The sequence below is a fragment of the Microtus ochrogaster genome, chromosome 2 (assembly GCF_000317375.1).
Source record: "Microtus ochrogaster isolate Prairie Vole_2 chromosome 2, MicOch1.0, whole genome shotgun sequence".
Taxonomy (NCBI): Eukaryota; Metazoa; Chordata; class Mammalia; order Rodentia; family Cricetidae; genus Microtus; species Microtus ochrogaster.
In genome coordinates this window covers 7235199-7247777 of record NC_022010.1, presented here as the reverse complement: position 1 = coordinate 7247777, position 12579 = coordinate 7235199, and the positions used below count along the sequence as shown (strand labels likewise).

Sequence of the window (12579 nt, the reverse complement as noted above, 5' to 3'; positions counted from 1 at the left end):
GTGTCCCTGCCTGTCTCCTGTGCAGCTGAGAACATGCGTGTCCCTGTCTCAGCTCTGGCTAATTCTTATCAATCCTGCTGTGGCTTGAATATAAAATGCCTCCACGGGCTCATGGATAAGTGAAAAAAAGAAAGAAAGAAAGAAAGAAAGAAAGAAAGAAAGAAAGAAAGAAAGCAACAAGAAAGCAAATGTCATGGTTGCTCCTAGACATGGGGGAGGAGAAAGTTGATTGTAGTTAAAAGAAAGAACACAGTCAGAGGCAGGGACACGTGGGAGAATCCAGAGAGGACATGTCTGGGCTGAGCTGGGCTGTGTGGGGAGAGCGGGGAACCAGGTGCAGCAGCCAGGAGGCCAAAAGTACTAAGAACAAGTAACCAAAATGTCTGAATTCTATAGGGAAGAGCCTCTGGAGGAAGGACAGCCCAGCCATTAGGCTCAAGAGTTGAGAGTGGAGGATAGGTATACCAGTCACACCCTGCAACAGGCAGGGACTGAGGGATGCTGGGAGAACCTGGAGGCCAGGTCCACTGATGTGTTAGTGGCATGCTTGAAGACAGGGTCCCTCAGTCAGTGGTGCTGTTCTTGAGGGCTGTGGAACCTCCTGGAGGTGGTCCTCACTGGAGGGAGGGAGTCACTGAGAGAAGGTCTTGGTATTTTTATAGCTCCGCCCCACTTCCTGTCAGTCAGCTCTTGCTTCCTGACAGTGGAAACACTGTAAGGAGCTGATTTAAGCGCCCTTGGCCACACCTCCCCATGGAATATGTCCCCTCAATCTGTGAGTGCTAACTCTTCCCTAGGTTGTTTCCTATCAGCAATTTGGTCACAGCAGTGAGAAGAGCAACTAATGAGACCTCATCTTGTTTCTGCAGGAATCTAAAGCATATTTATCAAGGGCTATGTGAATGGCCACGTCCTCAGGGAAGCCTTCTGTGACTTTTGTCACCGCAGACTATATATTGGCTGCTTTTTTGGCCACACATTACAACTCTCACTATTTTGTGTCCCTCACAGCAGGGGCAGTGGCGATGTTCATGAGGTCATTTTGTTCTTTACTCTTTCCAGGGTTGAGGACTCACTTTGGGACATAGTCCCCACAAAACCTGCTAAATAAATTAATAAGGGGCAACCTAATGCAAAGAACTGTATCCACAGGGAATCTTTGTGTGAGCTGCTGAGACGGTTCAGCATCTATGCTGATTGCTGCTAAACCTGAAGACCTGCGTTCAGTCCCTGGGTCCAGATGGTGAAAGAAGAGAAATGACTCTGGCAGCTTCCTTCTAACCTCCACTATGTGCTGTGGCCCTTAAAGCACATTCTCCACCCCCCACAAATAGATAATTCTTTATTTATCTATATTAAAATTGTTAAAAATATGAAAAACGAATCTCTGTGTGGCAAACAGGCATAGAAAAATAATGAAGAGAGACCAAAGTCTCTTGGGGCTGAAGTCAGATACCATGTGATAGGCTCACCATAAGAGAACGAGGTAACTCTCCTTCCCAGAAAAATGCAAAACAACCCAGGTTGCTCAGAGGAGCTTGACTAGGAGAAGCAGTGAAAAGGGGGCTGGACAAAGAAAACAGACTTTAAGAAAGGATGTTGGAAGTGGGGTTGTAGATCAATTGACAGAGGGCTTGGCTACCACATGTGAAGCATTGGATTCAATCCCCACACTGCGCAAACCAGGTGTGGTCATCATGTTTGTAATTCTAGCACTTGAGAGGTGGACACAGGAGGGATCAGAGGTTCATGGTCATCCTATGTTACATGGTGATTTCCAGTCCAGCCTGGGCTATATGAGACCCTGTCTCAGAAGAGAAAACAGAAACCAAAACTCAGCATTAGTGTAGACAGCAGCAGCTCAGACTTGAAGCCTAAATGGGGGCCCAGGAGGAGCAAGCAATGTGTCTGGGGACAAGCCATGACAGCCAATCCTCAACTGGTGGGGAAATGGCCGTAGTAGAGAAGCCAGAGCCTGGGGCCATCCTCAAACACTGAATTTGAAGGGTCTGGTCCATGTATGAATTCTTTACCAGATGAAATTACTATGCCCAAGCCTGGTGCTGAAGGCTGTAATGTCAGCACGAGACAGGCTAAAACAAGATCTCAGGTTCTAGAACAGTCTGGGCCGCACAGAGCAAGCAAGCAAGCAAGCAAAACAGCCTCATAGCCACAGTGACAGGGCTTGTCACTGAGACAGAACACCACAGAGCCAAGGCCAGAGGCAGCCGGCGGCCCACTTCTGTGTAATGACGTGTTTTCCACGGGTGTTTCCTGTTCCAGTGGGGAAGGTACAAGCAGCGCAGACATACCCAGCAGGGCCTGCAGAGTCTAGAACATTTATCATCTGGTCCTTTCCAGGGAGCTCATCACTGCACTGGAGGGGCACAGCGGGTGGCATGCGTCTGTATACAGCACACAGGAAGGACTGGTGGTACCTGTGACATGGATCTGTGAGCCCTTATTTTTTTCTTTTGCATGTGTGGGTCTCTGTGTATGTATGGTGTTCACATGTGTGCAGAAGCACTTGCATGTGTGTCTGCATATGTATGGCGTGCATGTGTTTTCGTGTATAGTGTGCGTGTGAGTAGATGTGTGTATCGTATATGTGTGGAGGCCTTGATCGCACTCTACAGGGTCTCTCATTCGAGCCCAGAGCTTGCTGCTTCAGCTAGTCTAAGCGGCCGCCTTGCTCCAGAGGTATCCGCTGCCTCCTCCGGAGTTCTGGGATGACAAGTGGGCAGCCACATTCACATCGATGCTGGGGATCTGAACCTGGTTTCTCTGCAGGGTAGGAATCACTGTATCTACCAGACTGACTCCCCAGCCCAGAATTATATATATCCTCTGTGTGTGTATGTATGTATATGTGTGTGTGTGTGTGTGTATTTCCTGTTTAACTGAAAGAAATGGTGCCATGTTTGTGGATGTGCCCCCTGTGACAACCAAGGTCAGGATTTAGGGAGGTAGGTCAATTTAGTGAGTCACTGCTCGAACAGCTCTGCCTAGATGTGCCAAATTAGAGCTAGTGGGCTGTACTCTGTTTGAAAAAGAGGTGACCCAAAGGCACCCCACTCTTGGATAAGTGCTTCTTGAAAAAAAATCAAAGTTTTCTTATGAACAAACGTGGTTGGCAGCCCGAGCCGAAAGGGAACACTAGCTGCTGTGAGTTGCTTAGTTCCTGTCCTATGTCTGGTACTCATTGCCTCAGGTGTGGCACGGATGCCATTCATCATGCCTGCTGGAGCCTGGCAGCTAAGTGTACTCTCCAGTTTCCTAAGGGAAGAAACTGAGGTACAGCTAGGCTCAGTGCTGAAGTGGGTGACAGAGTGGCGGTCACTCCTGATCCCATGAGTCTCCTAAGTGCTGGGACATGTGCACACCACCTTGCCTGATATGTGAGTGAGTGTCTGGGTATACACATAAATGCCAAGTGAGTGCAGGTGCCTGCTGAGGCCAGAAGAGGGCATGGGATTCCCTGGGTCCCAAAGTTGGTGTCGGGAACAGAATTTGGGTCCTCTGGAAGAGAGCAAGTGGCCTTAACCCCTCCCTGAACCATCTCTCCAACCCCATGGCTTAAATTTTTTGATTAATAAACTATGTGGACATATGACCTCATTGAAAAAAAATAAGTAACTACTCTAGTCTTCCCTCTTGAGTCATTTCCTTTTTGCTAGTCTCTCTTGGATGGAAAGTGACAGACAGATCATGCACCTAATCTTTTCCTTTGGAAGAGGCAGAGGTTGTGCTGGAACAGCTGAGTGTCCCGGGTCTCCTCCACAGGACATCTCAGGAATTCTGACAGGGTCAATGTGGAGACCAGGAAAAAAGAATTTAAATTAAAAGAGATATAAATCTTAAAAACTAGATGAAGAATTTTCAAAAATTTAGTTTTAAGTTTCTAGATAAGGCAGATTAAACCTGGGCCATCTTCCTGTGGTGTAGGAAGCGTAATGGGCCCCCCTTATCCTCAGGCCCGTATCTAGCTAACAGCGATGGTAGCTTACACTAGGGAAATATGCAAAGGCTACCCCGCCTGGGTCCTTCCCTCCAGCTGGTTTGTTAAGTTTATTGGCATACTGTGGTGTGCAACATCACACAGAGTAGGGGTGTTTCTCAAACATTAGTACTTACTGGCTTGTTTTTCATGGAGACACAGTGGAGAAGGAGCAATCTTTTGTGGTCAATAAGAGCACAGGAAATATCTACAACCAATTCACATTGCCTGGCCTTTGTACAGCTGTCAATCACTGAGGGAGTTCTAGACAAGTTACCTGATGAGCGTAAAGAGGACTGATTTGCAAAGATCCAATGAAAACTACTTTCCACTCACCCAGTTCTATACAGGTGATGCCGAGCGACCAGATGTCAACTTTCCCATCGTACTGTCCTTCATCCATAGCCAAGATCACCTCTGGGGCCATCCTGCCAAACACAATGTGCAGAACTCAAGTTGTCAGAAGAAACAAAGTTTCCATTTTAAAACTACTAGGTACAGTAGATTTAAGGGTATTCAAAAATATTTTTAAGGGTATTTATGGTCCTCTGTAAGAACAAGTGCTTTTGGCAGCTGACCCATTTCTCCAGTTCCTGTTTCAAGTTCAGTGTTTGTTGTGGTGTTATTTGTAGGAGTCACAGAATGAAACCAGCCTAGACAATCAGCAGATGCATAAGTAAGGAAAACGTGGTTCAGGTACACAGTGGAGGCATCTGGGATGTGCTGGTTTGAATGAGAATGGTCCCTGTAGGCTCCTATACTTGGTCCCTAGCAGGTGGAACTATTTGGGAAGGATTAGAAGGTGTGGTCTTGTGAGAGGAGGAGTGTCAATGGGGGTGGGCTTGGAGATTTCAAAGGAGTTTGCTCTTCCTAGTGTCTCTCTCTCTCTCTCTCTCTCTCTCTCTCTCTCTCTCTCTCTCTCTCTCTCTTTCTTCCTTCCTTCCCTCTGTAGACCAGGCTGCCCTTCAACTCACAGAGAATCCACCTGCTTCTGCCTCCTGAGTGCTGGAATTAAAGGTGTGCACCACCACCGCCCAGTTTAACCTACTATTTAGTACAGCAGCTATAAAATTGATTTAAGAAGTTGAAGTTTTTTTTTCCTGACAAATTTTCCTTACACAAACCACTTGGAAGAACACTGTTAAAAACACAGCCATCACTAGTGACTTCTAGGGACTGCTGCGCGATTTTCAACACAGCGTGGCTCTGCCTTTTGCTCTCAGTTTGCTCTTGAGTCTGTTACTAACTATGACCTACCTGCTTCTTCATCTAAGAAATGGAGAGACCTGTCACAGGGACCTCACGGAGATCTGTAAAGGGTTAGTCTGGCCAGGTGATGGTAGTGCACTCCTCTAATCCCAGCACTCAGAGGCAGAGACAGGCAGATCTCTGTGAGTTCAAGGCCAGCCTGGTCTACAGAGCAAGTTCCAGGACAGGCTCCAAAGCTACAGAGAAACCCTGACTCAAAAAACAAAAACAAAAGCAAAAAAAGGGTTAGTCTGTTGTGAACACAGACAAACGAATCACTCTAAGAGACATGAAAAATATATTGGGGGACGGCATAAGGGAGCGTGGTCCGCTGCTCCAACGACACTGTAACTGACAGAACAAAACAGGTCCTGTATGGCGTGAGCCCTAGATGGGAGGGGTCCCTCAGCCTTCAGTTTGTCTTGGATGGTGCTATGGTCTATTCTGTGTCGGCAGTGGCTTTGTAAACATTATCTTACGACAGGGGGCAGTCAGGGGGCAGTCAGACAGCAGCTACTCTTAGCGGGTTTTCCTGAGCGTGTCTTTTTCAAAGCTACAATAACATGGCGGTGCATCTGTGAACGTTTGGAAAGGTGATCTGGAACGGAAGGTGGGGACAGCTCCGAGTCAGAATGACGTCAAAGTGGATGAAGTGTCAGAGAGCTCAGCAGAGTCAGGAGCTTGGATTTCTTCCATCCTGGCTTGGTAGGCAGCCAACAAGCTGTAAAGAAGATCCCTTGTCCCGAACACACTGCCTCAAGGGAGCAGTTCAAAAGAGATCTCAAGTGAAACCTTAGACAGAGCTAGCCCAGCAAATAGATAACACACAAAGGAGACCCAGCTGCCTCATTTGAGCAATTTAAGGTCACTCTCTGTGGCGGTTTCTAACCTTCTCAAAGGAAATCTGGCTGGGCACATTAGGAACAGTTTTTTTTTTCTCCTTCCTTCCTTCCTTCCTTCCTTCCTTCCTTCCTTCCTTCCTTCCTTCCTTCCTTCCTTCCTCTCTCCCTCCCTCCCTCTCTCCCTCCCTTCTAAATATAGTCTCTCTCTTGATAACCCTGGCTTTCCTGGAACTCACTGTGTAGACCAGACTGGTTAAACTCGAAGAGATCCACCTACTTTTGCCTCCTGAGTGCAGGGATTAAAGGTGTGCACCACTATTCCTTGCTGGTAACACACCGTTTTGACAAAACAAGGCTAGGCCTGGTAGTGCAGGATTGCATGCTTAGCTCCAAGGCAGCCTGAGGCAGGAGGATTGCATATTCAAGATCAGCTTGGGATCCTAACAAATTAGTGAGACTGTTTCCAGACAAAGGAGATGGGAAGCAGCTCAAGGGCTGAACGCTTGCCCAGCATCCTGCAGGACCTGGGTTCAATCACTAGCACTGCAGAAACCACACCGGGGATGCCAAGAGTCCCCCCTACTCACACCTGCGCATTTTCAGCCTACATCATATCTTCTATGTCTACGTACCAGTATGGCGTCCCCACGAAGGAATTGGCAGGAGAACTCATGGAGGCGGATCCAAAGTCAGCCAGTTTCACCTGCCCTGGTTCTGTGAGGAGGATATTTCCAGCTTTAACATCCCTACAGGAGAAAAAGAGGAGCATTCGAGAGTTAACTTCTCCATTCTTACTATGCAAGAGGCTAGAGCATGCATGCAATTAGCACGATACGAAGTTTCTTAAACAAACACACACGCATACTTTTCTCAGCTGTCACTGCATGTTGTAAGGGAGCCCGCATTCCTGGGTGGTCACTGTCTTCAGAGGGAGGGGTAGAGCGAGGGGAAAAGGGAGCCATGCCAGGCAAGGAGAGCTCCCAGATGGCGACCCTTACAAAGCGTGTTCTTCAGCGTTTTAGCCAACCACCACCACCATTCCTCGTGCTGGGCAAACTGGTGCCGTTTGTAACTGCCTGTTTCCCTTCCAGATCTGCCTGCCATGCCTGCATCGCCGCCCTGCACAGGGCTCCTCAGCTGGACACATACCTGTTCTGTCTTGCCCGTGACCCTTTCTCTCTGTCTGTAAGTGTAACTGCCACTCTAAGGCATGGGAGGTACAGGTTATAGAAAAGGTGTTATTTAAGAAATAACACTGTACAGTAAAAAGAAGACCCTGAAAGATCAAAACAGACAAGGATTAGGGGTTAGGAACTTGCATTTCCATATTGCAATGGTGGGTTGTGGCTGGTTGTACTAAGGATGCTTGGTATTTGAGGCGTGGTGAAGGTTAGGGGGAAAGACAGCCTTTGAGATTAGAATGAGAGAGTGAGGCGGACCCCTTCTTTCTCCTGAGGTATGAATGACGTACAACGAGGACCGGGAACCACCAACAGCAAGCTGAAATGGGCCGTGGAAAGAAACCACTGGAAAATGGAGAGAAAGCGATAGGCTTAGATGCTTCCAAGGTTTCCCTGCTTGAGATGACACAGGTCAGAACTGAAAACAAACATGCTGTTTATTCTCTCACAACAAAAGGGCGTGGGGAGGAAAGTCCCTCTCAGCAATAAAAAGATGAGATGATTGGTGTTCATGTTTTATTTGAAGACTGGATCCCACATAGCCCAGGCTGCTCTTGAACTCTTTAAGTAGCCAAGGTTGGCCTTGAATGTCTACTCCTCTGCCTCTACTTCACAAGTGCTGAGATTATATGCATATACCACTGTACTCTTTTAAGAAAGGTTTTCTCTATGTCCTGGAGTTCACTCTATAGACCAGGCTGGCCTTGAACTCACAGGAATCCTCCTGCCTCTGCCTCCTGAGTGCTGGGATTAAAAGTGTATGTCACCATGCTTGCCTTTCATTTTGAAATTTAGAGGCCATTACATTTTTTTTTGTCGGCTCAGTTTCTTTCATAAGTACCATGCTGATTAAGGTAAGAAAGACACACATAAAACTAAACTGTGGTTTCAGATAAAACACAGCAAACTTCCAATTAAGTCAGCATTTAGTAATCATACCTTGATCCAAGGAAACATACCTAAAAAATTTGCTAAATCATTGATTACACGGTAAATGGGTTTAGTCATTATTTACCAGGTATAATCGGTTCATTTTTTGTCTGTTTTATTTATTTTTTGTGGTGCTGGAGATGGACGTGTGCTATGCAAATGTTCTAGTACCAATCCACACATACCCCAGTGTAGCCTTTCTAAAATTTTTATTTCTTTATTTATTTGTGTATGAGCATTTTGCCTACATGTTGTGTACCATGTGCATGCGTTGCCCATAGAGTCCAGAAGAGGGCATTAGTCACAGGCAGTTGTGAGCTACCATGTATGTGCTGAGAACTTCCTGACAGTCTTCAGAAACAGGAAGTCTCGGAATGGGAGAAGAGAAGGCAGTGGTTCAGCTGGGCTGCTATTCTGTACAGGGAAGCCAGCCGGCTTCAGTTCCTGACCCAGAGGGGAAAAATGGATGGACCTTTCTTCAGATTTCTCTGACATCAGGAGCCAGCTACCTACATGTGAAGCCAGGCACAGCAGTGCACACCACAAATGTCAACCCTTTGGAAGCTGAGGCTGGAAAATGGAGTTCAAGATCCACCTGGGCTACATTGTGATTTGGGGTTAGCCTGGGCTACATTGTAAGACCCCGTTTCAGGAAAAAAAAAACTCACCTAAACTAAAAATAACAACCACCACCCACAAACAAATAAACAGCCCCCCCAAACATCAGAGGGATGCTGTCTTTGCTGAGCTGTGGGAGGGGCCTGGGGGATATCTGTTTGCTTCCTGTAATTCCTCAGATGCAGAAAACTGGAACACATGCTGATTCCCACGGTCCCTGGACTACGGAGCTGGGCAAGGGAGATGGAAAGGAAGCTAGGGTCTGGACTTACCTATGGATCAGGGAGTGAAAGTGGAGGTAGGCCAGCCCCTGCAAGGCACCATGGGTGATAGCAGCAATCTCCACTTCCTGAAGTGGTTTCTTATGAACTGAGGAGACAGGAGAGATGGTCAGGATGGAGGATCAGCCTTCTACATCACAGTTAATACGCTTGATCAAAGGACGACTTGAGAGCATATTCACCTAACCACATACCCTCCACATAGCAGTAGATGAGGAAAACCAAGTGCATAGAAACGAGACCAACACGACAAAACCCACAGGCTTTTGGCATTAATTTACTTATAACGGCGAGACAAAGTTATACCAATTCCAAGTCAGTTGGGCCTGGCTTTATCAGTCCCCTCAACAGTGATCTGAGCCACTATGTTCTCTACTGCAAAGCTTTCATAATTACCCCTGACCTACAGGTAAAGAGGCTATGAAGCAGCTTCTACTGAGGGACCGTGGGTGGCTTCAGGCATTTTTAAATGGAATTTTAAACATAGCTGGGGGTCGTAGTAGCACTGCTAAGAGGGGGACGGGGTCCATCACAACTCCTTACATGGATAGATATCAACATGAGTTGACAAGACACTCCCCCACACACAGAGTCTCATACACATGGTCCATTGCAACACTGGCAAAGGGTAGATAGCAATATTTATACATGGCTTTGATGCTTTTTGGCTACGGGTACCATGCCATATTAACCAAAAATTTCAGCAATGCCTACCCTGGATAGCCATGGCCTCAACAGTAGTATAGCTGATGTCATCCAGACATGTCAACTACATGGCAGAGATTATGTCTGCACAGGTTACCCATGTGCCCCTTAACCATCTTTCGACCAGAGGCCCAAATTGCACTTTGTCTATTTTTCTAGAAGTAGATAACCTCCTTTTAAAAATAAGATTTTATTTCAGTGTGTGTGTGTGTGTGTGTGTGTGTGTGTGTGTGTGTATGTGTGTGCACAAATGAGTGTGGGTGCCTGTGGAGGCCAGAAGAGGGTGTCAGGTCCCCAGGAGTTTTAGGCAGTTGTGAGCCACTTGGGAGCCAAACTCATGTCCTCCCCAACAGCAGAGTGTTCTTACCGCTGAGCTGCCTCTTTAGCCCCACAGAGAACATGATGGAGGACAAACAGGAGAAGCACAGTGATGTTATCCTTACCTTCTAACAGGTCAGAGGCTGAACCTAAGCAGTACTCCATCACCAACTGAAACAGATTAAAAGATAATAAGAAAAGTTAATAAGAAGTCCCTCAACTTAGTCAATCAGCCAACCAACCAACTAGCCAGTCAACTAAACAATCAACAAATCAACCACAAACCAACCAACAGTCACTCTACTAATCACAAAACCAACCAACTGCACAACTAAGTACCCAAACAACCAAGCAAATAACCAATCAACCAAGCACACAACCAACAATCAACCAACCAATGAACTAACCATACAACTACCTAACTAACCACACAACTAGCCAAGTACCCAAACAAGCAACTGAATAACTAATCAACCAAGTACACAACCAACCAACCAACCATAGCACTAAGAATATCAGGAAGAAAACCATTTGGCCTGAATTAAATCTGCCTTATCTGGTCACTCGATAATGAATTAATTTTCATAATTTTTGACATTTCAGTTCTTGTCATTTTTCACTTGGACTTGGCCTCAGACCATATGAGGATTGATAAAGAAATATTTGCTGTAGATAGTCAAGCTGAGGTTGCCAATTCCGACCTAACACCCTACAGTCTTGTTTCATAATAGGTTTTGAGTGGCTAGATGCTATTGATTCTTATTTATTACAAGATAAAATTTGTAACTTAGAAAGTGTTGAGGAATACACAAGCCAGAAAAATCTGTTTGGGCTCAGGACTACGCACTTATATAGGATTCAATCTTCAGTACCAGTTAAACAGAAAACCCCCAGTTAGCAGTCCTTCTTGTCCACACTTTAAAGCTTGAAACAAGAAACATGTCTATGTAGGGCTCAGTTAAAGAATGGCCTTCCATGTGCTGTTAACCTGAATCAGTCCAATGCCACTACTTTGAACAGTACCATCCAGAGATTTTAATTTGTATCTTAAAAATATTTATTCATTATTTAACCCCAGAACCCACATGAAGATATTCAGGCATAGCAATGTTCATTTGCAATCCGGCCTGATTAGACTACCAGAAGTCTAGGCTAACGAGAGACCCTGTCTCAAAAAAACAAAGCGGTGAACACCCAAGAAATGCCATCTGAGGACATTCTCCACATACACACATATCTTCAACAGTAAGAGTTTATTTGATCATGTTGCTGAACATTCTCAGCGAGGCAGTTTTAGAGGCTTTATCAAAGCAAAAATGAGGAGACGCTTCCGAGGCTGCCATCCTAGACCCTGTGTCCCAGACTGCTGGTTTATGGCCAGAGCCAAAGCCACGAGTGTTTTCTGCCACAGGTGTGACCACACGCTGTTAGCTATTCTAAAAGGAAGCGTGAATCCCAATGGCTATGTGTGACCACCCAGACATAACCAGTGTCACCGCAGTGGTTCCTTTCATTATGAACATTCATATACTATATACCTCACAATACTCAAATAATATAGACTTTTACAGGTTGAGACACTTAATAACATCCTTCTTGGCATAAAAAGACAAATTCAAGCAGGGTGTGGTAGCTCACACTTCTAATTCTGGCACACAGGGGGCTGAGGCAGTAAGATTGTGACAAGTTGGTCTGTGCCACAAAACAAAACAAAACAAAACAAAACAAACAAAAAACAACCCAAACTGAAAACCCAAATGAAGAACAGAAAAACAGCACAGATATATATTTATAAGTCCTTTATTGTGTGGCTGGCAAGATGGCTCAGTGGGTAAAGAGTTTGTTGCCACACCTGGAACACTGAGTTGATCCTCAGAACCCACAGGCAGAAGGAGAGAACCAACTCACAAAAGTTGTCCTCTGACCTCCACATGCTCAGCATGTGAGTGCGCACATACAACAATAAACAGACTTTAAACATTTAACAACTATATTTTCTTTCTTACTGACACATGAAAGATCCCACTGAAGTAAATATTTTCATGAATGTTAATTTTATATGTACCCGACTTCTTTTTAAGGTAATTTGGATGGAAAACTTACTAAACTGTATCACTTGCTTTTCTAGTTTTTGAGTAAGCAGCTAAATATGCAGACTAAACTTCCTTACACTGAAAATGTGAGTGGTGAGGACAGCTGGTCCTTTGCCCTGTAAGCCCAATATAAGTTGAGGATAACTCAGAAATCCAGCTACAGGACGTGAGCTATAGTTCAGTGGCAGAGTGCTTGCCCTGCACATCCGACACCCTGGGTTCAGTTCCCAGCTCTATCACAAAGGAAAAAGATACCACAAAGGAAAGAACAAAGAGAAGAAATTTAACCTCAGCAAATAACTGATCATCACAGAGCAAGCACACAGTAAGAGACCCCACATCTGTAACATCTGTGATACAGTGTAG

The 12579-nt window shown here is 45.7% G+C and overlaps 1 protein-coding gene across 2 annotated transcripts in view; it reads right to left on the bottom strand.

Annotated features, from left to right (window-relative positions):
• Positions 1–12579, bottom strand: part of Taok3 (TAO kinase 3) — a 191254-nt gene that overhangs the window by 67317 nt on the left and 111358 nt on the right. For both annotated transcript variants that reach the window (XM_026784036.1, XM_026784039.1), the window contains 4 exons: positions 10246–10291; positions 9089–9185; positions 6720–6833; positions 4334–4425 (listed from right to left, as the gene is read on the bottom strand). In XM_026784036.1, coding sequence (XP_026639837.1) covers positions 4334–4425; positions 6720–6833; positions 9089–9185; positions 10246–10291 — 349 coding nt within the window. The remainder of the gene's footprint in view (positions 1–4333; positions 4426–6719; positions 6834–9088; positions 9186–10245; positions 10292–12579) is intronic.